Consider the following 26422-nt stretch of genomic DNA (forward strand, 5'->3'; position numbering starts at 1 on the left):
CGAAACATAAGCATACTCTAAAGACATAGCTTTGGAAGAAACCCATTTTTCATTTTTTATATTTGGGGGCAAAAAGTAAAAATTAGATGTTCCTCTTTTGTTTCAGACTACTTCTCCTACTGACCAACTGTACTAGTCACGTGTACTTCCCAATTTAGATTTTTACCTTTAAAAAAATTTTGTTTAATTAATTTGTAGTTTCAAGTTTGTATTTAATTTCTAGTTAGTTTACATATAGGCTAGTATTAGTCTTGGGAGTAGAATTTAGTGATTCATCGCTTACGTGTACCACCCAGAGCTCATCATGATGTGCCCTCCTTAATGCCCATCCCCCATCTAGCCCGATTTTTACCTTCTTAACCTTACACTGACCTTAATAAGAAAAGATGCTATGGTCAAATCCTAAATTCTCATATACATGCAACTGTAAGCTATAAATATGGTAACAGAGGGCCCCCATCCTCACCTCTGCATCTTCCAGTTCGACATCTAAAAAGTCAAAATCCTTAAAAACACCAAATTGTTGTTCACTGCTGTTGTCTTCCACAGCTACTTCTTCCTCTTGGATCATGTCTTCTGTTGCAGAAATTAGGCTGGTCTGTTGGTCACCAACTTCCAGATCCTCATTAGAAGAAAATACAACCTGAGCCCCGGCCAAAAAGAGAAAGGAAAAAAAAAGGCCACCTGTCAGCTTTGTGACGCTGCATATTAGCCACTGGTGCCTGAAGAGCCACTGCACGCCTCATGCGCCAATGAATTCAGAGCTTTAATCTGGTTTCATGAAAAAGTCTAACTGGTTGAGTACTTCATTACCGTAACTGCCAGGTGCCAGGGAGGCCAGTATCTTTTTCATTCTTAGTTAATACCAAAGAATAAGGGAAGTTGGAAAAGGTAAGCAAAGAGACAGCATAATTTCCATTTTTAAGAATAAAGTAACAAGATTTTTACAGCCTTTCTGCATGTGACCATCACTACTCACCGATGGATTCTTTGGAAGGCCAGATTCTGGACCACAGAGAGAAAGCACATTCATTAGCTTTTCTCTTGTTCTTCGCTAAGGGGGAAAAAATGCAAATGTTAGGATAACTGATAAATAAGACAAATTCTCAAGCTGCCATGCATACAACAAAATTGATTCTGCTACAGACGTTCAGTTTTTATTTTTTTTTTTAACATACCTGTGATAACTGCGGTCTTTTCCAGCTGACAGGAACCAAGGCATTAGAATTAGAGCCAGAAGAAGTGGAAGAAGTACTCCTCGTGACTGCAATAACTTTGGGTTTCCCGTTTCTTCCAGCTGCGCTATGCTGATCCCCATACTTATTTCCAATAATTGGTGTCTGCACAGAAACAAAAAAGGACAGTGTTTGACTCGGATATTTCAATATAAAAGGATTAGTAGTGGATCTATTAGGATAACTTTTTTTTACACACAACCAAAAAAAAGGCAAAAGAAGAAAAGATTACTTAGCATGAAGTAGATGTTACAAAAATCAAATGTAATGATGTCTTTCATTAAATTTATTTATTTTTCAAGTTTATTTATTTAGGGGTGCCTGGATGGCTCAGTCGGTTAAGCGTTAAGCGTCTGACTTCAGCTCAGGTCATGATCTCATGGTTCGTGGGTTCGAGCCCCTTGTCGGGCTCTGTGCTAACAGCTCAGAGCCTGGAGCCTGTTTCAGATTCTGTGTTTCCATCTCTCTGACCCTCCCCTGCTTGCGCTGTCTCTCTCTGACTCTAAAAACTAAATAAAAAACATTTAAAACAAAATAAAGTTTATGTATGTACATACATACGTATGTACGTACGTATGTATGTAAGTAAGTAAGTAAGCTAGCTCTATACCCAATGCGAGGCTTGAACTCATGGCCCCAAGATCAAGAGCTGCATGCTTTGGGGCTCCTGGGTGGCTCAGTTGGTTAAGCATCTGACTTCAGCTCAGGTCATGATCTTGCAGTCTGCGGGTTTGATCCCCGCATTGGGCTCCGTGCTGACAGTTCAGAGCCTAGAACCTGTATTGGATTCTGCGTCTCTCTCTCTCTCTCTGCCCCATCCCCACTTATGCTCTCTCTCTTGAAAATAAACAAACATTAAAAAAATATTTTTAAAGAGTTGCATGCTTCAGCTGAGCCAGTCAGGTATCCCATAATGTCTTTTTTTTTTTTTTTTTTTTTAAATCAAGAGACTTCATTTCATTGAAAATGACTCTGAGAAAACTAGCAGAAGGCTCACTCCTATTTTATTATTTTCTTTTTAAGTTTGTTTGTTTATTTATTTTTCAAGTTTTATTTATTTATTTATTTAGAGAGAAAGCACAGGCAGAGGAGGAGCAGAGAGAAGGAGAGACAGTATCCTAGGCAGGCTCGGCACCATCAGTGCAGAGCCCGAAATGGGGCTTGAACTCACAAACCCTGAGATCATGACCTGAGCTGAGATCAAGAGTCAGGTGCTTAACTGACTGCACCACCCAGGTGCCCCTTAAGTTTATTTATTCATAGAGAGAGCACGAGTGGGTTAAGGGCAGAGAGAGAGGGGTGAGAACTTCAATCAGGTTCTACACGGTCACACAGAGGCCGATGCAGGGCTTGCACTTGTGAACCGTGAGATCATGGCCCGAGCCAAGATCAAGAGTCAGATGCTTAACTGACTGAGCCCCTACTCATTCCTATTTTAAATAGACATCTGCTTTCTTTAAAAACCACCATCTTCATGCTTTCTTCAGGAAAGTAGCAAGTTGGAATAAAATCTGGCACGCCTTAGGTTGTTGAGTAAGAGGGGATGTTTGTTTCCTTTGCCTTCCTTTGGCTGCCTAGCACATACACTCCAGTCTCTTCTGAATAGACTGTGTGCTCTTCTCATTGCTGTGTTGAAGCTTTCCTCTCCCCTGACCTAGGCCAGAGGCACTGACGTGCGACAGGTTTCTTTAGTCATCAACTATGACCTTCCCACCAGCAGGGAAAACTACATCCACAGACTCGGTCGTGGTGAATGATGTGGATGTGAAGGTGTGGTGTCAACACAGTGACATAGGACAAGAAGACTCTTTGAGACATCGAGACCTTCTACAACACCTCCACTGAGGAGAGGCCCCTCAACGCTGCTGACCTTACCTGAGGGGCTGTCCTGGACCTAGCCCTACACAGGGTTCAGGCCTGAGGTGGCTGAAGAGGAGCAGGAGCGGGGAGAGAAGGGAGACAAAGGAAGGACTTCCAGTCATTTTTTCTCCTTCGAATAAATGTCACTTTTTGAGGCAAAAAGACAAAAAAATCCACCACCTCTACACCCCTCCCCCATGATTATGAAATATATATCCTCTTTGAAAGCTCAGAAAATATTAAAGTGATTTTTAAAAAAACACCTGTAATCTTACCATTCAGTTTTAATCTAATAACATTTCGGTGTTTTTTCAATGTATACTGTTACATGCGCTTCAGTCATGTGCTTTGGTAAATATTCAAGCTAAGTAACAATTCCAAAGAGGAAGGCATCTATGTAGCTTCTCATTACAAATCTGATGGGTAACATTGCCAAATTTATTCCAGTAAAAATTCTATGATTATCCAAAATTCATCCATATTTATTTTTTGGCTGTGTGAAGTGTCTTGAATTTACATTTGGAAGTAATATTCGAGCTCATGTGCATGGCATACAGTCCCTTTACGGTGGGGTTCCTGCTCACCTCCCTAACCTCAACTTTCACCAGGCCCGCCTGAACCTCACACTGCAGCAAAATGGAACCTGCTATTGCTTTCCAAACACACCTTGCTTTTACGGACCTATGTTTTGGCACATGCTGATGCTCTGCACGGAATATTCACCAACCAAAACCCATGATCATCTTTTAATGGGGACTCCAGACTATCAGGCCTTCTCTGATACCAAACATCTGGGTAATTACACTTGTGTTGGTGATTTGTTTATGTGGCTGTCTTCCCCAGTGCATGTTGAATCCCTGGACCTTGTGTAATTCATCTCTGCTCCTCTACTCCAATGCCTGTACATGGCAGGCACTTAGTAATTTTTGAAGAAACAAATTGAAATTAAGTATATCATGTGTTTTTAGAGTTCTTATCACTGCTTTAGACAAGATAATTCAGTTACAATTTCTGACTCAGAAGAAACAGGAAAGCCCAGTTGCTCTATCATATTCCTATACTATCGACTTCATGATAGATATTCTGATACTAACTAAAAAATTAGCAGGGCGCCTGGGTGGCTCAGTCGGTTAAGTGTCCAACTTTGGCTCAGGTCATGATCTCACCGCTGGTGGGTTCGATCCCTGCGTCGGGCTCTGTGCTGACAGCTCAGAGTCTGGAGCCTGCTTTGGATTCTGTCTCCCTCTCTCTCTGCCTGTCCCCCACTTGTGCTCTCTCTCTCTCTCTCTCAAAAAGGAATAGATATTAAATTTTTTTTTAAATTAGCAGTAAACATGGTTTCTATCTAAAAAACATGACCCATAAAGTTTTGGATAAATTCTAATACCAAGACTAAACAGCAAAATAATTTTTTTTAATTTATAGGCTTCTAATCAATAATATTAAAGAAATTAGGTCTTCCATTTTTATCTTCCTCAACTTCCCTGCAATAGTTTTGTTCAGGAACTTCCTTCTTGAAAAATTCCTTCTTTGGCTTCTAAAAGACTATTTTAATGGCTCCAAGGCCAGTAAGAATGCGCTCGGGTGCTGGAAGAAAAAAACAAAACTAGGGGTTCCCAGCAAGAGTCACACAATTTTATATGAGATTTGTGTTAACGTGACATAGTTAAGAGCCCGGGCTCCCTTCTGCACTCGTGGGCCCTGCCTCTCCCTTTAAAATACTGGGCTTCTAGCCTTATTTTTCCTTTCACAATTGTAACTGCCCATTTATAAAACACTGAAGACCTTAAACTGTTACTTCCACCCAAGGTTTCCTCTAAAACATAAACTCCAATTGCCTATTAGGCAGCACCACTGGCATGTTCAGAATCGGTATATCCAAGGCTGATCTCCTCTCTCTCCCCTTCCTGTGAAGATCTGCTCTCCTGGCCTCCTTCTCTCTCAAAGGTACCAACGTTCAGGCAGTTGTCAAAGCAACTATCCTTGATGCCTCCTCTTCAGCAGTTTCTCTCCTTCCCATCAAACACTGTTTATGGCTTCCTTAGTCGTTCTGAAAACCATCCCTTCCCATTTTCTCTACAATTGCCTCCAGACATGCCAACATTATCTTTTAATTATTTGGACAGATTCCTTATTGACTTCCCTCCCCTCCACCCTGGTCTATTTTTCCATTCTGTTGCCAGAGTAAACGTCCCAACATGCAAATCCTACAATTTCCACTCCAGTTAAAAATTATTTAAGAGTTCCCACTGCTTTGAGATAAAACCATCCTGTCACGATGCAGGCAATATCCCTAGCCATCTTGCCCCTTCTTCCGCCTTCAGTATTATCTGCCATCATACTCTACACCTCCATTCTCTATAGTCTGTGCTCAAGGTATGGTATAAATTGGGAATTTCCAGAATTCTCACACAAGGCTTCCTTCATACATGCTGCTTTGTCTTCCATTACTCTCCCTTCCCCAAGCTTCCATATATGCTTGCCTAGGGCTACTCTGTCTTTCAACGCCAGATCAGGTTAGAGGTACATGCTGTATCTTCCTACAGTACTTTAGTTCCAGCTGAAGCATTTGTCACTATGTTTATTTACCCATTTCCCCAAGGGACTGTATGCTTCCTAAGGACGGGCCTTTTCACCCCACCCCCACCCCAATTTCACAGCACCTATCACGTTTCCTACTGAGTATGAGCTTAATCAACACTTGTCAAATGAGAGAAGACATAAATGAACAAATCAAAATTTCTAGTAGAGCACCCTACCTCAGATATATCAAAATGAAAATCTAAGGTCTTCCCAGGCAACTCCTTGGAGACATTATTAAAAATCTTGGTGAAGGATATTTCAGGAGAACCTGTATCTCCTCCATACGTCTTAGGGATATCATTGGGCACAACAAGACTTGCAGAGCGAGACACCACCAGTTTTAATATGTTGAGGGCTTCCTTCCAGTAAGGACTCTGTTTTTTAAAAAAAACAATGATACACATATAAAAATTACAGATCTATATTTAAATAAGAACAAAAATTTAGTGTATCCTGTTAACGGTGAAAATATTTGTTTCTGCAAAAACTTTTGTAAATCACTCATTTTTACTTTAAGGTCCTTAACAGAGGGTCTGAGTTACAAAAGTTAAGAAAGCTATTATTTCTACTGTCAGATTTAGGAGACATCATATACATTACAATACTAGAACACCTTGCATTTCTCCTAATCAGTGCTTCATAAATATTCATTTAGGGAGTCGAATACAGTAATCTAGCAGTCTTAGTAAACAAAGGGGTTGCATATATGTGAACTTTCTAGATAAATGAAGTTTATGGCTTTAAGACTCTAAACTTTAACTATTTTAAATCTTGGAGGCAAACAATTTTTAATGCATATTTTCTTTTTCAGACATAAAAATGTTTTAAAAACTAAAAAAGTTTTAGATTTTTCTTGATGACCCAAGCTCAAATCTGAAGGGTAGGATTGTCAGGATTCCTAATTTTGATTAATCATTGCATCTAAACTGATGTTCTCAGGGGTTACTGAATTGTATAAGGTGAGTTTTTTGCCCGTACATATATAGAAGCTATGTTCTTTGAGCTATTTTTCTGCTTTTAGTTTTTGTGTATTTCTACCAACACAATTTAAAGTGACTTACGTGGCAAATGTACTTGTAGATATTAAAGAACAAATGTTTATCTTGTTAAGGGTGATATTGTTAATAAGATTTATATTATTTTAAAAGACCTAATCTTTTAGAGAAACTTAAAAATTATGTATGAATAAAATGGTATGATGTCTAGGATTTGCTTCAACATAATCTGGAGGGGTCAAAGGAGTGAGGAGAATAGAAATGAAATAGAAAAATGAGTTGATTGTTGAGCTGGGTGATGGGTACAGAAGTAGGCATTCATTACACTATTTTCTCTATATTTATTTGAAACTTTCTATAATAAAAAGTATTTCAAAAAGCTAAAAAAACATGTACTTGTAGAGAAGAATCAATTTCTAATAAAGAATTTACAGTATTTTTTTTTTTACCATCTGAAAAGCAAACACGTCAAAAATGTTTTTTCTGACTGATGGTAACATAATCACATCTCAGCCTTGTGCTGTACATATTGTTTCACAGCTGACCATTCTGTCAACAACAAAAAGGAAGTGAAAAATCATTGGCAGAGCTGAGTTATCCAATATGTTTACTAACCTCTTGACATGAAGACACCTAAAGCACAGAATATTTAATAATTATAAAAATGTCCAGATAGATATTGTGACATTTTAAACACATCAAAGTTAAAAAAAAAAAGTAGTCTGTATTTAACAAAGTTATGATGAAGAAAATATCATCATTTTTTTCTGACCGAAATAATTAGAAGCTCTGGGCACTGTAAAAAGCTAAACGTTTTTCAGGGATGTTTCTATAAATTATACTGGTAGTTGGGCCTGAATACAAGATTATCAGGAGGCATTCCATCCTGTGAAATGTTTAATGTTTGAATAAAGCAGATGTCACTTAGCTGTGATGACCCATCAGCTAAATACGACTTTGGTTCTTAAAAGGAAATTTGGGTCAACATTTTGAAATTAGGAGATTTTACAGAAAAACTAACATTTCCAGCTTCTCTTCACAAGCTAGAAGTTCTGGCTGCAGTGGGTTCTGTATTCCAACATGGCAGCTGTGAGGGGAAGCTAAACGTTGTTCCTGTTAGATGGGGAGTGTGCCACTCACTTAGTCAGAAGTCTGTGTCCTCTGACAGTTACTTGCTTGCCCAGGGGACATGTGAGCTTGTGGTTCTGAATATAAAATAATGCATCTATGTTTTATAAGTTAGTAATTCAATGTGGTGTGTGTCTGTGGGAGATCCAGCAAGCATTTGAGGAGTTAACTTCTTACACCTTGAGAAGAAAAGAAAAATGTGCTTCAGAAAAAAATATGTAATTGTTATTTGGTGAAGCCTTACTCATTCAGAGAGAAGACAGAGAAGAAAATCAGGGTCACCTAAGAATCTTCTGTTTTTTTGAATATTTGCATTCACTGATTTTCAAGGGAATATAAAAGGACTCTGGATTACCGAACAGAATAATGGAAACCAAAAGAGTTTTATTACTTTCAGATATGGGCTAAGACACAAACTCATGGCTAGCCAAGCATTTCCATTTGTAAGTTTTGCTTTCTTGAATGCAAATATAACTGGGGTAGAAACAAAATATTAATCTACTAAGGCTCTTAAAGAGTTTGCTCTCCTTGATAAGTTGTATCCACAATACTGATCTGCTCAGCAAGACCTTTCTTCACAGGCAATTCAATGGTGAAATTCAGTACAGATCAGACTGAGACTTATCATCATTTACAGGGTTTAAATCAAGTCTGATTTCCTACTTGCTAAATATCTGGACTCCTTCTATCAGACAGAGAAAGTACCTCTAAAATACACTCTACAAAGAGCTCTTCTCCTTCTGAAAGTAGTATCTGTTCATTATTAAAATCTGGTTAGTGGCAGGTACCAGAGTCACAAGTATACTGTCCAGAGGTGATGACAGCTGCCACTCGTTACATTTTTTCCAGCCATTAATGACATGTATATTCAGAGATGTAATGATTAATCAAAATTAGAAATCCTACCAATCCTACCATTCAGATTTTGCTTTTTGTCACTTACATTAAGAACATTTTTTCCATGTCATAAATATTCCTGGAAACATGACTTAGGTTAGGGACTACTTCCCTATTCTTGGAACTCTCAAGTGTTTTTTTGTTTTTTTGTTTTTTTTCATGATTATCACTGTTTTACAAGGAATTGTTCTATACATAAATTTTGTAGTCACTCACCTGTACATATTTGCCAATAATCTTTATGATCTCCAGATTAAACTGCTTGACCGGGGCAGCAGAGAGGTCAATGTGACTCAAAAGACTATAGATGATCTGTAGTAATGACTGTTGCATGCTGGACAATCCTTTCTCTAACAGCTAAAAGTAATAGAAAAAGTATAATTTCATTAGGTTAAGGAAAATTCAGTATTTATATTTATGATGTTGAAAAACAGAATAGATTTAATCCACGATTTAATGGTTAGATGATCAGAAATCCAGAGACTAATAAATAATAAAGGTAAAAGATAATGTCTATTACTATTATCTTGTCCTTGGTTCAGAAAGGATCAATAGATAATTATTTTTCAGATGTCTTAATCTTAGTGTTTTCTTTCATTTCCTTGGCTAATTTAAGTTGAACACCACTTATTGCAGGTTAAGAAAAAAAAAAAAAACATCCTACCACCATCGCCAAAGAAGAACTAGCCCCAAACCATTCATACTAGCCGCCTATGATCTTAGACAAGTTTCTTAACCTCTGAGTCATGATTTTTTTTAAATAATAAAGTAATCACACTATCAATATTGTTTGCAGGACACTTAAATATATGAGGTTCTAAATATACATAACTAGTTTCAGTACTATTGTTAGTAATAATTTCAGAATTAACAATAATAATAAAACGGGGCAAAGCATTCTCTCTATAGAGTGAACAAATGCCACCATACAAGGCATACACAGGCTGTCCTGTGCCAGTTCCAGACTTCATGACCCCATGATTGGAGAAGCAGTGCTGCCTTAATGGTGAGCTTGATGGTGGTACCACTGTGAAGCTGGTCTAAGAAGCATAAATTCAAAGCCAGTAAGAATAGGCTTACGAAGTTACCCTTGGTTTTATGTTGGCTCTTGTCCTAAAGGTATAAGATAAGCCTAGAGACTTGCATTTATTCAGGTTAAGAAGCTGTCACACAGTTTACATGGTCAGCTTGCTCTTTTTTTTTTTTTGTTTTTAAGATTTTTAAATTTTTTTTTAAGTAATCTCTACACCCAACATAGGCCTCGAACTCACAAACCGAGACGAAGAGTCGCATGCTCCACTGACCGAGCCAGCCAGGCACTGCCCCTGCCATCGTCAGCTCTCTTAAATGGAAGGTTAGGGGGAGCAAACCTATCAAAACCAACACCTTAAAAATGCACACCAGACCTACACTGGTTTTTAGGATAGTTCTAAAGCATTCTATGATAGTCAGTATCAGCGATATAGCTAAGTTAAGTAGTGTTCTGAGCAATATTTAAAATACCTATTGAGTGATGAATAATTTTTTAAGTTTATACAGTGTTTTAGGTTTAATTTTTAGAGGTCAGTTTTTAAAAAGGAAGGTATCACTTTACTATAAGCTGAGAAAAAATTTTAGTAAGAATTTCTTCCTTTTGAGATTCTTTGTGTAGATCTATTCAATAATTTACTTTTTCAGGCATGAAGTTACTTTCTGAATAAATGTTAGTTTTTTTTAAAAAAAATGTTCATTTCTTTTGAGAGAGAGAGTACATCAGAGTGGGAGATAGAGAGGGAGACAGAGAATCCCAAGGAGGCTCTATGCTTAGCCCGGAGTCAGATGCAGGTGTTGATCTTGTGACCAGGAGATCACGACCTGAGCTGATACCAAGAGTTGGACACTCAACCAACTGAGCCACCCAGGCACCCTGATATTAACTTTTTATAATATTGTAGGGCTAGTGTTTTTGTAATTCCATCTTTAGCCACTCAAATAATATTTTAGATCAGGAAGCAAACATATTATCAAAATAAGAACTTACCCAGCAAAAATGCTTTTGCATGCCACTTTATTCTAGAAAGGACTTCATAGTCAAGGACTATATTTTTAGAAACAAAATATAACCATTCCCTAGAATCAAAACCACTGAAAACCCATTTCTTAGTTGAAATAAAGGTGTAGTTTACATTACTTTGAGTTTTATGTCACTTAAGGACAGTGAATGTGAAAATATATTTAAATATACTTTATATATTTAAATGTTAATATGTTTATTTAATATTTTAAATAAAAGTTAATCTTATTTTGAGTTTACATCACTTAAGGACAGTGAATGAGACACTAAACGCTGAAAATGAAAATTAAAAAAAAAACATTTTATACTTGAAAGTCTACTTTATACTTTCTTTATACTTGAAAGGAATGACCCCCTATTTTCCTTTTAAAAAAAGATGTTATCTACAGTCACTTTCAAACACAATTTGAGGATTAGTTAGAATCAGTACTGCTTCTAGAAATAGATCCACTTGAAAATTTTGCCACAGAGCAGTTTAAAAAAAGTACATTTCTTTTGGTAAATTTACCTCTGCAAGGTAAGTCACAAGATTAAATGTGGTATCTGAGAAGGAGTCGTGCAGATATCGGCATACTACGTTGATCCAGTTAGAACAGTCTCTGGAGTACGTGTGTGTGCTATACAGACTCATCATGTGAGCCAGATTGACCAGCGCTGGACATTTCTCTTCTGCACACACCTGAAGAACAAAAAAAATAGTTTCATTCACCCCAAACAAAGGCAATTTAAAGTTTAAACTTGATTTTATCCTAAACGTATTTATTTAATCATTTAGAAGTAGGTGTTGAAGCTTTAATGCGTTTTACTTCAATCCAGGAGAAATGTTAAATAAGAGAGGACAAGAGAAGAGGAAAAAAAGCACAAGGTATTATTCCCAAGAGCAGAACTGACTGGGTAACACGGACAGATGTAATAGGCTGAGTGCTTCCACGGGTGTTAAACAGTAGGACTCTCTGGGCGGCCTGCTGCTCTGAAAAACTGCCTTTGGTAAAACCCATATAGTTTTGTAAATGCTATATATCATTTTATAATTTTGTAAAATCCCTACATGGTTCCGTGCACAATAACTAAACAGGCAGCCTCTACTGGGGAGTTTGCAGCCAGGTTCAAAGATGCAGTGCCAGAGAAGAAATATAGTCTCGAACTTCCCTCCTCCCGCCCCCCACACCCCTCAGGGGAACAGTCAACCGCAGAGACTCTCACATAGGTGACATATTCCAAAGACTTCAGAGATCTGATAAAGCTGAGTCCCTGTAGGATAGACCCCAAACTGCTCTTCAGGAAATCAGCTCCTAAGGTCCTTGGCCAGTAATGTAAGGCCACTTCAACACGTACTGACCTCCTCGAATTTATTTGATATAATATTATGGAATCTGAATCAATAAATGTTTGCGGGGGACGCCTGAGTGGCTTAGTTGGTTGAACGTCCAACTTCGGCTCTGGTCGTGGTCTCACAGTCCATGGGATGGAGCCTTGTATCAGGCTTTGTGCTGACTGCGTGGACCCTGTTTGGGATTCTCTGTCTCCTCTCTCTGCCCCTCCCCTGCACATGCTTGCTCTGTCTCTCTCTCAAAAATAAACATAAAAAAAAAAAAAAGGGAGGATCTTAGTGATCACATGTACCGTGTTTGCTTGTTCCCTGAGTTACTGGTGAGGATGTTCCGTAGCCTGCTATGGGGGACACCTAACAGTGCAGACCTGGGAAAGGGCCACACTAGTCGTTCACTCCCACCCGTCACAGAGCTATCACTGAAAGAGCATCTACTTTTCCTTTTTTCCTTTTCCTCATTTATTCTACCACTTAATTGATGTTGTGTATGTATTTTCACAAACCTAGAGCATTTATTAAAGAAAGTATGGTTGACCCTTCAACAACACGGGATTCAACTGTGTGGGTCCACTTATATGTGGATTCTTCTCGATAAATCTAGTACAGTACTGTAAGCGTATTTTCTTTTCCTTATGACTTTCTTAGTAACATTTTCTTTGCTCTAGCTTACTTTACTGTAAGAATACAGTATACATATAGTATACAAAATATGTGTTAGCTGACCTGGTAGTGTTATTGGTAAGGCTTACAGTCAACAGGATATTAGTAATTATGTATCGGGGGAGTAAAAAGTCATATGCGATTTTCAACTGTGCAGGGGGTTGGTGCCCCTAACCCCTGTGTTGTTCAAGGTCAACTGTAGAAAATTACTTTTATATATACATATATATATACGAGTATATATTTCAACTTTCAGATGAATGTAACTATTATTCTGATTCATCATGTGGACATTATCATTGGATAGGCCTGAAATATGAAGATACGTAAGGCCGTTAAGTCTATTAATAGTACCTTGAATAAGGTATATAATAATAATCTTAATAATAATAACCTTGAAGTTATTTTATAAAATTATTTGAAGTAGCTGGTTTTATGTATTACTCTTTTACCTATAAAACATACACTAGGAAGAAAAAAACTGTTTATGTTTCTTATTTGTATTTCAAAATATAATAATCATACCATTTTTTTTAAATCACATAATTTTATCATTTCACAATTTGTTATTTTTTAGGAATAATTTTTATATTTTAAAATAAGTTCTTTTTGATGTTTTTAGAGAAAGAGAGCATGAGCAGGGGAGAGGGGCCGAGGGAGAGACAGAGAATCTTCAGCAGGCTCCTTGCCCAGCACAGGGCCTGAAGCAGGGCTCCCTCCCATGACCCAGGGATTCTGACCGAGCCAAAATCAAGATCTGGATGCTCAACCAACTCAGCCACTCAGGCACCCCAGTAAAGTGAGCTCTTTGAAGTAAACCTTTAAAGTATATATTTTTCTGAAAAATAAAACATTCTTCTAGAATTCTTATATTCTTAAAAAATAGGTTTTTAAAGCATCATCTTTTTGTTTAATCTCTAAACCCAAAAGGGGGGGGGCGGGGGGAGCCTGAACTATTTTTAATACCCTGAGATAGAGTCGCATTAAAGCGTAATTGTTAAAAACCTATTATTGAAAAGGAACAAAATTCCTAGAAAATATGCTGTGTAATTTTAAAGAAAATAGCTAAATCTGGATTTAATTTTGGAAATCTTGAATTACGAGGTTAAAATATGACTCCTTATAAGCAGTCATAAAAATATGACTGTCTTATAAGCAAACATTCTTAGCACACTATTTTTGCCATAATGAAGAGCTTAAAAGGACAATATTTGTCCTAAGTGTTGCCTCGTTTTGAAATTCTGTGCTCTCCAAGGGCACAAACAGAACTAGGGACATTTGCATAATGAGGAAGCACATAATGGCAGAAAATTGCTCTCAACGGTTTAAGTGAGAGAATAATTAAAGAATCCATTTAATTCACATCCTGCAGGTTGCTGAAAGCAGAGGGAAGGAACCTTTGTGTGGGGCTCAACAGGAAGAAAACAGACTTAACAACAATTTATGACGCACAGAAAGCTGTATTTGATTTCTAAAAAATGAAGAGCTATCTGGAAGTTTCCTGTGCTTTGCTCTGGTCAAGACAGCAGAGGCCTGACCCTCTGAGGGGCATCCACACCCATGGGGCTGGGCTGGGCTCTTATGCCCACCTTCAGCAGTAAGTTCTCAGACAGAAGTTTCACCTGCCATTCTAAATGCTCCTACTTCCCTTATTATAAGATTCATGCTTTTTCTTTTTCCCCCTTTATATGTTCTTTCTTATCTCTCATGAAAAAAATACTTGTTTATAGTATTTTTTTAATGATGTGGTATGAGAATATTAAAATGAAAGCCATTTTTAATAAATTATTTTGTATCACTTTTAGACCTCATTAATGCAAATACACGTTGTTGGGTGTTTAGGGCAATCATTTTCAAAGTGAAGATATGTTTCCATTAACTATAATAATGGCTCTTCTTTTTAAACACATGCTTTTAAAATGATTTCGTTAAAAATCTCTCCCTAATTTAGAAATTTACTTAGGGATGGATTCAATAGCATATTTTATTACATATGATCTTGCCATTTATTAACTATTATCTATCAAGGCAACAAAAGGTTTCTACTTTTGTGACTCTCTTCCTGTGATTAACTGGGCTGGGATAACCCCGGAGGGAAATCTGGCCTTACCAGTCTTGGGATTTGGACACTTGCTGAAGCGGGTGTTTTCGGTGCCCTCGCAATGCTCGCTCTTCGCCGTTACTGTCGTGTTACTTGTTAGGTGACCCTCAGCTTTTAAACGGTTGCTTATAGAAAAAGCTCTTCCACAGAATTTTACTTGCGTATTTCCTTCTGCTGCAGACTTCTCTGCTTTTTCTCCCCCTGCTTTAGCTAGGTCAGTGTACACTGCTATTCACTCATCTCTCCAGGCCTCTGAGTTTCCGGCTGTCCGTACCGGACTTGTCCATTTACAGAACTCCTTCTTATAATTGTTTATATTTGCAGTTGGTAAAGCCTTTTATTCTAAGACTCATTAATTGACCACCCCCCCCAAATAGGAAAAAAAAGAAAGAAAGAAAAATAAGAAGTTTAAGCAGAAGGCAAGATATTTGGCTTATTTTTCTTGAGAGGAAATGATTTTAAAAGATCATTCTTGTTTAAAAGTACGATCAAGAGCTCTAACACTTTCAAGCAAGTGTTAACAGATGACTTAAAAAGAGCTACATTCCTGTTTCAAGAAACAATGGGAGGGAAAGAGGCAAATAAGGAAGGGAAAAGAACGAAGCCAGCAAAGAGAGATGAAGAGAATGTTAAAAGGGAAAAAAAAGGCAAAAATAAAAGGAGAGAGAACTTTCGGAGCCACAAAAGGTGTTTTGCCCTCTTATTCTCAGGGCCTTTGCACATGGAATTTCTCGTGCCTGGAAAACTTCTACCCTCAGCCCTGTTCCCTGTCTCTCCTCCAGGGATCTTATTTTGGTTATTCCTATTCAGCCTGCAGTGGCCGCTTGGAGAGGACTTCCTCTAGGCAGACTGTTGCTTCCTGTGTCCCTAGCGTACTGTCTTTCACTGCACGTATCAGACTCTATGGTGACTGTCTACTATTATACCCCCACTGTAAGGCCCACAGGAGCAAGTATGCCGACTACTTTGATTACCACTGCATTTCTGGCATCTAACCTGGTGCTCAGGAAATATTTGGTAGTAAACAAATGAATGAATTGGAAACTGAGAGAGAAGTAGAAGGTAAAAGTAAGGAAAGGGAACAGAAGAAGACTGAGACTCAGAGGAGCTTTCCTCTAAACAATTTTATTCACTGTGATTTGACAGTGGTAGCTTACACCATGACTGTAAAACTCCTTTATATGCAGGAAAAGAGTGAAAACTTAGATGCGAAATTCACAGAGGAAGTGAGGGTAGAAGATTTTTAAGAGATTCCCCCCTTTAAGATAAACTCCGGAAAAGTTGAGCGTTTATCTTTCAGCATAACATTTGCTTACCTTTGCTATTCGACTAGCTGTTTCTTTGCAAAACTGAGTTGGGCTGTCAAAATGCTGGATTAAGTGAGGCAATAAGCAAAGGATGTTAAGAGGAAAGCCTATCAAAAAAAAAAAAGCAAACAATAACCAATTTTATTGCACATTATTTTAAAAATTCACGGTATTTTTGATGGCTCGTGAAAACCGTTTTCTTTTTATTTCCTGGAGCACCTGATCTTCTAAATTCTTTTTTTTTTTTTTTTTGCTTTTACCAAAGAACTTAAGCTATCTCACATATTAAAGACAAACAACCAACTACCCATGACTGTTTGTGGAAAAGCAGAAATTAGGGTTCAAAACAAATGACTGGCTTACGTTCCTCTACATTACAAAGCAGAGCTGCTGCCGCGCTAAGAACATCACCTGACAACTGGGAAGGATCCACCAGCGTGTGTTTGGAGACAGCGATGAGTCTGCTGAGGAGATGCACTGTCACCTCTTGTGTGGAAACGGAGGTGAAACCCTTGAGGAAGAGCTGCTGAAGGCCCGGAAAGTTATTCCACTTCAACTTGCTTTGTACATTTTCAATCTTCTCTCGACTCTCTGATTTATCCAAAGGCAAATGGATAAGCAGTTTGTTGAGAAGCCTGAGAGCCAGGAGGTACTCATATTCATAATCTGATTCTAACAGCGACGCTGCTATCCAAAAGATGGTGGCCATCAAGTTGGCAGGCTCAGTAGTGGACTGCACATCATATATCCCTTTCTCTCTCAGAGAGGAAAGGCTTCTAGTCCTTGCTAAACTACTGCTATGGTTTATCCGTCCATCCATTATATCCAGTGTGTTACTCCTCCGCCGGTCACCTCTTCGGTCACCAATTAAACTTAATCTCAAAGAGTTACTTCTTGCGTTACTGTTATATCCCAGATAACTGCTACTACTAATGGGACTTGTGCTTAGATTGAGTTGTCCAGTGCTTTTCCTGTTAGCTGCATACTTGTTTCCCATTATAGGATCATGGTATGAGGTTCTTTACAGAGGAAAAAAAAAAAGAAGAAGAAGATAAATGCATGTACAATCAGTTCTTTGGCTACATTACTTTTACTCTTAAAGACACTGACAAAACAGTCACCGTTATTAGGAAAAATTATGTTTCAGTATCTGACTTCACTTAATCAAATTTCAGTTCTCTCCTCCACATTAAAGCAAAATGTGCAACAGTCTCTTTCCTACTGTGGCCAACTTTCCTGTGGGTTGGATGACATGTGATTTGAAGTGAAAATTCTGCTACTGTTGTCACTGACCACTTTCAGCTCTGGGATTTAGGGAATATTACATCCAAAGCAGACCTCATTTGTCTTCTCCCCAAAGTGGATGGGCCCCATGTCCTTATTTCTGCTAATGCACACTCTTTCCCCACCCCCATCAAGGTCAAAAATTTGTTTGATTTCCCCTCCCTCATATCCAATTATCACTGACTTAAAAACAATGACAGAATGCTTCCTGTGTGTGCCAGCAGTATGCACAAGCTAGGAATACTGACGTCTGTTGGGGGCGACGGATATGTGAAAATGTACAGCTTGTTAACTGCTTCATTCAATTATGAAGAAAACACTGTGGGAACCCCCAACATGGAGTAAGTACCACTGCCCTCAGGGAGTCAGACCCACTTGAGGGTCCTGAAGGATAAATCATTTGGGATGTGCAAGGAGGAGAAAGTAGGAGGAGAGGAACAATTTGGAGAAGGTGTGAGTCAGGAGGGGGTGGTCAACGGGACTTCAAGTGCAGCGGGAATGGAGCTGGGCAGTGAAGCCGAGTCGTGTGGCAGCAGAGGGAGCTCTGACCGGCCGTGACCAGAACACCACCGCCACTCAAAGCGGTGGGACTCTTCACGTAGCCCCACTGTCCGAGGCTCCTTTTCCCACTGCTGATCCGTCTGAATGTTTGGGATCATTCCCACCAGCAATCCTGGGAACGCTTTATGTTATAGTGATGTGTATTCAGCTATGGGAGTTCTACGTACGAATCTACAGTCGGTCTGGCTTAAATTCTTACTGAGAAAGAGCAGAAAGAAGGTCATAATGCTTCATGGTTTCGGCCAAAGTGTCAATCGCAGACTCCAAAGTGAGAAGGAGTTCAATCACAAACCCCTAGGAGAAAAGTCAGGTCTTAATTCATTATGCTCTGGGAGAAAAAGGAAATTAGAATGGACTTCCCGAGGAGATTTAAAATCAGAACAAACTCTACATTAATATTACAAAATGATTAAACTCTTGAACAATCTTGCTGATTGATGAAAACTCATCAAACTAATGGTTATAATGGCACCACAACTTACCCAAAGTGGCATAGGCCAAAAATCTACGAGTCATTTTTGTTTCTTTCTCTCACATCTAAATTAAATCCATCAGCAGGTCTTGAAAATACTACTTTTAAAATGTATCTGAAATCTGACCCCACTCTATATTTTCATAGCCTCCCTTAAGCTGAAGTACTACCATTTCAGCATGGACTTTTACGAGCGTCTTAAATGACTCCCATTGCCTTTTTAAGGGCTCTACCTAGGAGTAAATTTTTTAAATAGCAAATTATATCCATCACCCTGCTTTCAAAGCCTATGAGTATTGTTTGCCATCACTTGTAAGTAAAATCCGATCTCTCACTAGATCTCACATAATCTAGGCCTGCCCCCATCAATCTCCAGATGCTAGACACCCCCATCCAATACACTAGCCATACTGGTTTATGTTTCATGTTCCTCAAAAAAAGGCCTACTGCTTCTGCCACAGGGCCTTTGCACTTACTGGTCCTACTTCTCTGCCTGAAACGTTCTTCCATATTATCACAGGACTCACTTCATTTACGCATGTGTTTAAAACTCACTGTCCCAGATGATCACATATAAAACAACTCCCTCTCCGATACCACTCTAACCCATTGCTCTATCTTATTACTTTCATAGCATTAATCACTAAATAAAATTGTGTTACACATACTGGTGGATTAGAGGAAATGTGAGCTCCAGAATGCCAGGAACTCTATCTTGGTTGCTACCAGATCCCTAGTGTCTACCCCAGTGTTAATAAAATCATTAGTCTGCATAGACTTAAGTTCTCTACTGCATTATTTCACTTCATTTACCTTAACGATTCAACACTCTATTTTACATTTAAATTTAAATCTCAGGATAATATGCAAGTGTGTAAATGTAAAGCTTTCTCTGAGACGCACTGAAGTATCTGATTCAATTAGTAAGTTATTAAGCATCATTTACAAAACTTTGTTTAATTCTTTGCCTGCCTGTTAGCATTTGACACAAATGAATTCTACGTAACCATTATCTTGCTTGGCAAATGAGTCTTTGACAATGAGTAGCCGCTCAATGGCTGCTGACCGAATTTAATGCAATACCTGTGCATCTTCCCCTGGATCCCCTACGGTTTCTACAAGTCTGGAGAGAACATCAGAAAGTGTAGTTGCAGAAAGAGGCTGCTTTAGGGCCCTGAAAATCTGGAAGGACCTCCCAGCATAGTGTCGAGAAGAACAAGAAAGTGCTGTTTGTAGAGCAACTTCACTAAGATGATGTTCCAGATGCATTCCTTCTGTGAAAACAAAGGAGATGAGTAAGTGCTTCTTGTTGCCTGGAAGGCAGGGCTATTGTCAGAGGCTAAGCATTTTAAACCCGGCGCCAGCACAGCGCCTGGCAAACAGGGCAGGCACTCGGGCTTTATGGCAGGGGTTTTTCTTTTCATTAAATTCCATTTGCATTTTATTTAGTTTTTAATTTTAAAAAAATTTTATTTATTTTTTTATTTGAGAGACAGTATGAGCAGGGGAGAGGAGCAGAGGGAGAGAGAGAATCTGAAGCAGGCTCCACGCTCAGTGCTCAGCCCGATGCAGAACTCAATCCCACGACCCTGGGTTCATGAAGAGAGCTGAAGCCAAGAGGTGGATGGTCAAATGACTGAGCCACCCAGGGGCCCCTCCATTCGCATTTTCAATGACTCTTCACTCTAATCTCCAGAGAAGTGATCTCTGAGCACAGGGTTTTTCAACCCCGCGCTGCCACCATTTTGGCCAGAGGATTCTTTGTGGTAAAGGCTGTCCTGTGTGGAGTACTTGGTTAGCAGCGTCCTGGCCTCTGCCCAGTGGGATACCCGTAGTCAACAGCTGTCCCTTGCCTCCCAGTTGTGACAAAAATGTCTCTGGACACTGCCAAGTGTCCTGAGGGGCAAAATCAACCCTAGTTGAGAACCACTACTTTAGGCAGATACATTTTTCACAATAACTTTCAGAATGTGTTAATTTTAGTTCATTGAAGCCTTCTACTGTATAAGTCTGCCATCTCCATCTATGTTCCTTTAACGTAATCATTTCCTAATACACAAGCGCACTGTAACTTTATCGGGCCACCATATATGAAATGACAAACCCCGAAAGTCACAAGCGGCTTTCTTAGTTTTTAAGGAGTAATTAACTTAATTTTTCAAGGAATACCTTAATTTTTCTTTAACCAAAACCTACCCGTTATCACTGCTAAGTTAAAAAAGAAGACCTGTCTAAAACTTTTTTAATTTAGACATCTCAACTGTCAACTCGTTGCTCTACATTACCAGAAGTTTTCACATCACATGAAAATATCTCATTGAAAGTGTTTTCTGGAATATTTAAATAAAAGATACCTGAGCTTGACTGCTTAAAAACAGAAACCACATGTTTCAAAAATGTAGTTAACTGCTCAGCACTCTTGATGTTAGGATTCTTGGCAGAAACATCCTCATGGTTCCAAAGGGGCCCTCTTTTTCTGAAAACAGAGAATAGACATAATGCCCTTGGTTTTAAACTCACATTAACAGTTTTACTCATAGTTCCCTCAAATGAGCCTTTGTCATTAGAAAGGACAGTAGTGGAGGAAACAGCACATCACACGGTCTACTACTATTTATGTACTTGAGTACGTGGCGGTCCATGGGAAGGAGAGGAAGATCCACACATGGTTATGTGTGATTTCAGTCTTCCATCTTTACAGATAAACTGTCTCAGGTCGCAGGAAAAGATGACAGGTTTTACAACGTGGAAAGAGCGTTGGGTACTTCTTAGGTGTCATACGTCACAGCATTATAACTGGGAGAGGCTGGACCGTATTTAGACTGTAATGTGAAGGAAATGATTTACTAGCTGAAGATACAGCGCAAGTTTAAGGCAGAATAGTTTCCTGTTGATTCTTTCTTCAAATTATCTTTGCACTCTCAAGGCCAACCCTTGGTTGGAAAGGGTTAAACCCCTTATTACCTCAGGCCCAAAGTGCCCTGAAAACCTCCTTTGTGGTCACAGAGCCACCCGTCTCCACAGCTCTGATTCACCCTGTTCATCCCCCCGCGGCTGATTTTCTCAACCTATTTATTTTATTGTGCCTCCCACCCTTCCCATCCGGCTCCAGGAGTTTCAATGATGTCTGTGTTCTTGAAAAAGACTTTCTTTGGCCTATGGGTGAGGCCCCAGAGCCCTCCAGTTTGAATTCTCCCTCAACTACAAAGTTTTCTTGTCTAGAAACTTCTCCTCAGCATTACAGTCAGAATGGGCTACCGACCATTTCCAACACTTTATTTCTCATGCCCCTGATGATTCCGCTCTCTTGCTGTGCAACAGGGGCCCTTCTCCCCATCTGAGTCTTCTATACTTATGGTCCTTGCAAAGAGTAGGCTATCATAAATAAACATTTGGCGACTGACGGATAATGTAGCTAATCAAAGTGGAATATGTCTTCGGGTAAGACTGTATTTTCTTTGGGCTCTTCGTAGCCAGACATGACTGAGGCCCTCCTCTGGCATAACTGTGTGAGCACAAGAGAAGCAAGTCTTTGGAGGCATCCAATTTTCTAGGTATCACGCAATACAAACCTGTGTATTCCAAATCAATGGTATACCAGAAATCAAAAACAGGGTTCACCGTAGCTGACAAATGAAAGAATGACGTAACACACATATGTCGCCAGAATGGTGAGAGCTGTAACGTTACCTTGAGGTAATGAATTCCATGAGGGTTTTGACTTTTCCATCCTGCTCTACGGAGATGTCGACCTCATTGAGGAGAGTGGTGTGCAGATGGGAAATGGCCGCGCTGTTATTTCCTAAGCTGATACTAGAAGAGGTAGAACTTGAGCTAAGCCCTGAGTCAGTCATAGGGGAGGGCTGGTAATCAGGTATAAAATCACTAACGCCCGCTGTAAGAGAAAGATGGCCGTCAATACCCAGACATGAAAGGATCTCACCCTCTACTGAGCGCGCTAAAACTACCCTTCCCTACAGGTTACGTGGGACACGTGAAGGTACCTGTTGGTGCTAGTGGGTACAAATCAGCACTTCTTCCATGGGAGCCTCATAAGCACCAAATTCTATCAGGTGAGTTTGGGCACAAACATTGTCTCCCACAGCCTATTATTAAAACATAGCTATTTGGATTTACTGTGAAGTCTTTTGCTGCCATCTGCTGGAGAAAGTTGGCAGCGGCACTTTCCTAATATTGCGGCACATCACCCCACCGTGTATGAAGTCAGTCTTTTCCACAATGTGAACAGATTATTCTGATGGGAAGGGTTCTATACTTTTCACTTCATTTTACTTGAAGAAAGACAATTTTAAAGTCTTTGTAATGTGTACAGTATGTCAATGATTAAATTCTCTTTATTGCCAATGCCTATATTCACAAAATGGCAAAAGGAGCCTTAAGAACAAACAACAAAAACCAACTATGGAATTTTTAAAAAGATGCCTTAACATAAAAGAGGCGGTACACTGCATTCATCTTTTAGCCACACTTTAAAAGGTGGAATGTCTCCTAATAATTGTTTTCTTACTAACTATAGGGTTTTAACTAAGGAACTCTAACCCTGTATCTGATATTACATGATCAGTAAAAAAAAAAAAAAAAAAATGTAATTTTATTTCATTTTAAAAAAAACAATTACTTTCTAGGCCATCTATTATTAACCTGATGATACAGACAAATGGAGTAAGTGAGTTAGGGCTATTAGGAAAGAAGAAAATAGAACTTGTAAAGTAAATTAAAAAAAAAATCACACCAACAGTGAAATAACTTTTATATTAAAGTCTCATTAATTTGGACTGCATTACTTGAAAATGTATTAATTTGGAACTTATTAGGCTTTTAAAGGCATAATATTTTAAAGACAGTAAATACAATCCAATGAATTAAAAAATGTTAATGTCTTCCTCTGTTCATTTTTCACATCTCAAGAGCGCGAGGAATCTGATACAGGTTCAACATCTCCATAACTGTGCTCAATACGCAAAGCACTCTTCCCCTGATCCTCAACCTGCACATTGAGAACTTAAACTTCTTAGAGCAAAGACCCTTACAGATGATAGACTCAAGTACTCCAAGTTCAATTCCTTTACCAGTTAAAGATGTAAATGGTACTTAAAATAATACAACTACACTTAAAGCATGTCAACTCTTATCTAGTTGACTTTCTCTGTTGCAGTTTCCAAGTGAACGAAGCACGATTTCATGGTCAAACTGGACATTTAAAGCAAATACCTGTGCAAGTGTAATCTAAGTGCGCGGTCTGTTTGACCGTGAGCGCCCTGGGCTCGTTAAACTCCCTGTTCCTGAGCAGGACAGAGGCAACGGCGCGGATGTTACTGCTGGGTCCCATGACTATGAGCAGGTGCAGGAGCAGGCGCTTACAGTGCTCGTACACCTCAGGGTGGCAGTGGTCAGACCCTGAAAACAACAGTTGGAAATCACCATCAATGAAGAGAAATCACGAGTGCCCTTACTACCAAATGCATACTTCATTTTATTTTTATTTTTCAAAGGTATGATTTATATTTGAGAAAGAGAGAGTGTGAGCAGAGGAGGGGCAGAGAGAGGAGACACAGAATCTGAAGCAGGCTCCAGGCTCTGAGCTGTCAGCACAGAGCCCAATGTGGGGCTTGAACTCATGAGCCATGAGATCATGACCTGAGCTGAAGCTTAAGTGACTCAGCCACCACGCAGCCCCCCACCCAATGCATATTTTAAAGAAAAGCAGAGATTACAAAAAATATTTTGTACAAGATGATGTGCCACATGATAATTTTTACTGGCCTGCAGTTCTTTTACCTTTTTACAATAACCTACTGTCTTATAATAGCAGGGGGAATCAAGATAAATTTTCAATGTGTCTTGTGTCTAAAATTTAGTAATATGTTAGAAATTATTACTCGTTACAGAACACTCAATGTAAATGAATTTTCTTTTTCTTTTTTTTTAAATTTTTATTTATTTCTAGGAGAGAGAGAGAGAGAGAGAAGAGACAGTGTGAGCAGGGGAGGGTCAGAGAGAGAGGGAGTCACAGACCGAAACAGGCTCCAGGCTCTGAGCTGGCTGTCAGCACAGAGCCCGAAGCGGGGCACGAACCCACGAACCACGAGATCATGACCAAAGAGAAAGTCAGACGCTTAACCGACTAAGCCACCCAGGCGCCCCATAAATGAATTTTCCTAAAGACAAGCAGTTTTTGTGCCTAGCTCAATGAAAAGTCAGTAGATATTTGACTTCTGAAATATCCAAGTAATAATGTGCACATTAGGAAAACATCAGATAAGATGGCTACCTTGACTGCTGGTGTGATGGATCCCATGTGTCCATAACCAAGGGCATGGTGGACTTTCAGCTGTAGTAATTAGATGGTCCACAATCCCATTCTTTTGAGAAACACTTAGACCCCATCTTAGTTTGCCGTTTACTCTGAAAATTTCCAGTCCCAGAGGTAAGTTAACTTTACTCTTGGTATAGCTACCGAATTTTTCCTGCTAGGCGGTAACTGTGTTTGTGAGCAGCGGAGGGAGCGCAGGATGGAATGGGAATGCAAAGAGACCTGTTTGTGGTGACGAGAGGGGCGCAGACTAACACCCCACTAGGCCAGGAGAATCATCGTAAAAGGTGTCATGGAAATAACGTATCAAAAAACGATCAAGAGAAATACCAAAAAACCAGACTGCCTTGAAATTGTCACGGAAACAATGTGACGTTGAGTTAGAAGCACGGTTAATTACCTATAAAAATTGCATGCAGAAGAAGATGGAGGTAGCTTCCCCATTCCACCTTCACACTGTGATCAATGATCAGATCGGTCAAAAGGATCACGGCTATGTTACACCTGTGACAAATGAGAGGCATATTAATATTGAGCAGAGCACACCTGGAGAAAATCTTATGCCAGTTACTTGAAGCCTTTAATATTGTATTTTATGGAAAAATACAACTTCTCAAGAAAAAAAGAGGGAAAGAAATATAGCCGAAGAAACCGTTAAGTGATGGTTCTAGAAAAAAACATTACCTGCTAAGGGCTCCCCAAAGGCAAGGGCCACATTTTCTTCATCTTCAACCCTGACACCTAGTACACTGCTTGCCACATAGTAGGGGTTCAGTACGTGTTGGATACATTAATAAATTTTGAAGGAATGCGGTAACTATTCTATTGTGATTCTGCTAAGTAAAATCCAGTGTAGCACAACCCCGAACAATAGTGCCTAGTACCATAAGATATGTTTCAGAGGAAGTAACTGGGTCCCAGAAAGGTCAAGTAACTATGCCAGACACCCAGAAAAGCAGCAGCAGAAGTAGATTTAATAATATTCACAATAAACAGAATTCTGAGTTTTTAGATTTCTTGAAATCTAAACACACGGATCTAATTTGTTGCAGTATCTCAAGAAAGAAATGGCTTTTATTCTCTGCTGTCAGATAGCATAAAGAAAGCTGAAAGTATTAAGCAGCGATTTGGCTCATATGAAAAGAGGAATGACGCTGTAGTCCACCTGTGAAGAGGTAATCCAGGTGATGACGTTTCAGGCAAGTAATCCACCAGTGGTGACCAGCAGCCTCCAGCTGGTGGGAAGGGTAGTGGCTCTCCTTGATTATGCTCCATCACTTTCAGTCGCCAATTAGAATAAAGTGGCATTGAATCACCTATCAAAATAAAATGATCTCATTTTCTACACCATCTCTTTTCTGCCAACATACGCAAACTCTAGTAAGACACCAACTGTTTACAGCATTGGAAAGTGATAAAAAATAACTTCCCACTCTTTTGCCATAGGTGTGCTAGGAAGACCTGCATACAAATATTATCAAACTCAGAAAATTGAGAGAGACAGAGATATCCGTTCAAGTTCTATAAGCAAAACTACATTAGTGCTTCATGAGATTTCAGAGTTCATGTCGAAGCCATGAAACCATATTATAGGTAAAGCTGCCTTGTCACAAGAGCCTTCG

The 26422-nt window shown here is 39.2% G+C and overlaps 1 protein-coding gene and 1 non-coding gene across 4 annotated transcripts in view; one reads left to right on the plus strand and one right to left on the minus strand.

Annotated features, from left to right (window-relative positions):
- The window catches only part of FRYL (FRY like transcription coactivator), a 262440-nt gene that overhangs the window by 30868 nt on the left and 205150 nt on the right, over positions 1-26422 (minus strand). For all 3 annotated transcript variants that reach the window (XM_039241070.1, XM_039241072.1, XM_039241069.1), the window contains exons 39-53: positions 25966-26116; positions 25201-25304; positions 23699-23884; positions 22157-22361; positions 20821-20942; positions 19550-19740; positions 18194-18288; positions 16561-17168; positions 16159-16256; positions 11260-11430; positions 8915-9055; positions 5855-6052; positions 1179-1340; positions 980-1054; positions 467-643 (exon numbers count right to left, since the gene is read on the minus strand). In XM_039241070.1, coding sequence (XP_039097001.1) covers positions 467-643; positions 980-1054; positions 1179-1340; positions 5855-6052; positions 8915-9055; positions 11260-11430; positions 16159-16256; positions 16561-17168; positions 18194-18288; positions 19550-19740; positions 20821-20942; positions 22157-22361; positions 23699-23884; positions 25201-25304; positions 25966-26116 — 2684 coding nt within the window. The remainder of the gene's footprint in view (positions 1-466; positions 644-979; positions 1055-1178; positions 1341-5854; positions 6053-8914; positions 9056-11259; positions 11431-16158; positions 16257-16560; positions 17169-18193; positions 18289-19549; positions 19741-20820; positions 20943-22156; positions 22362-23698; positions 23885-25200; positions 25305-25965; positions 26117-26422) is intronic.
- LOC120237722 lies at positions 2700-2818 on the plus strand. The gene has a single exon (XR_005530023.1). It is a non-coding gene; the product is annotated as a small nucleolar RNA SNORA67 (small nucleolar RNA).

The sequence above is a fragment of the Hyaena hyaena genome, unplaced genomic scaffold (genome assembly GCF_003009895.1).
Source record: "Hyaena hyaena isolate Hyena2069 unplaced genomic scaffold, ASM300989v1 scaffold_187, whole genome shotgun sequence".
NCBI lineage: Eukaryota > Metazoa > Chordata > Mammalia > Carnivora > Hyaenidae > Hyaena > Hyaena hyaena.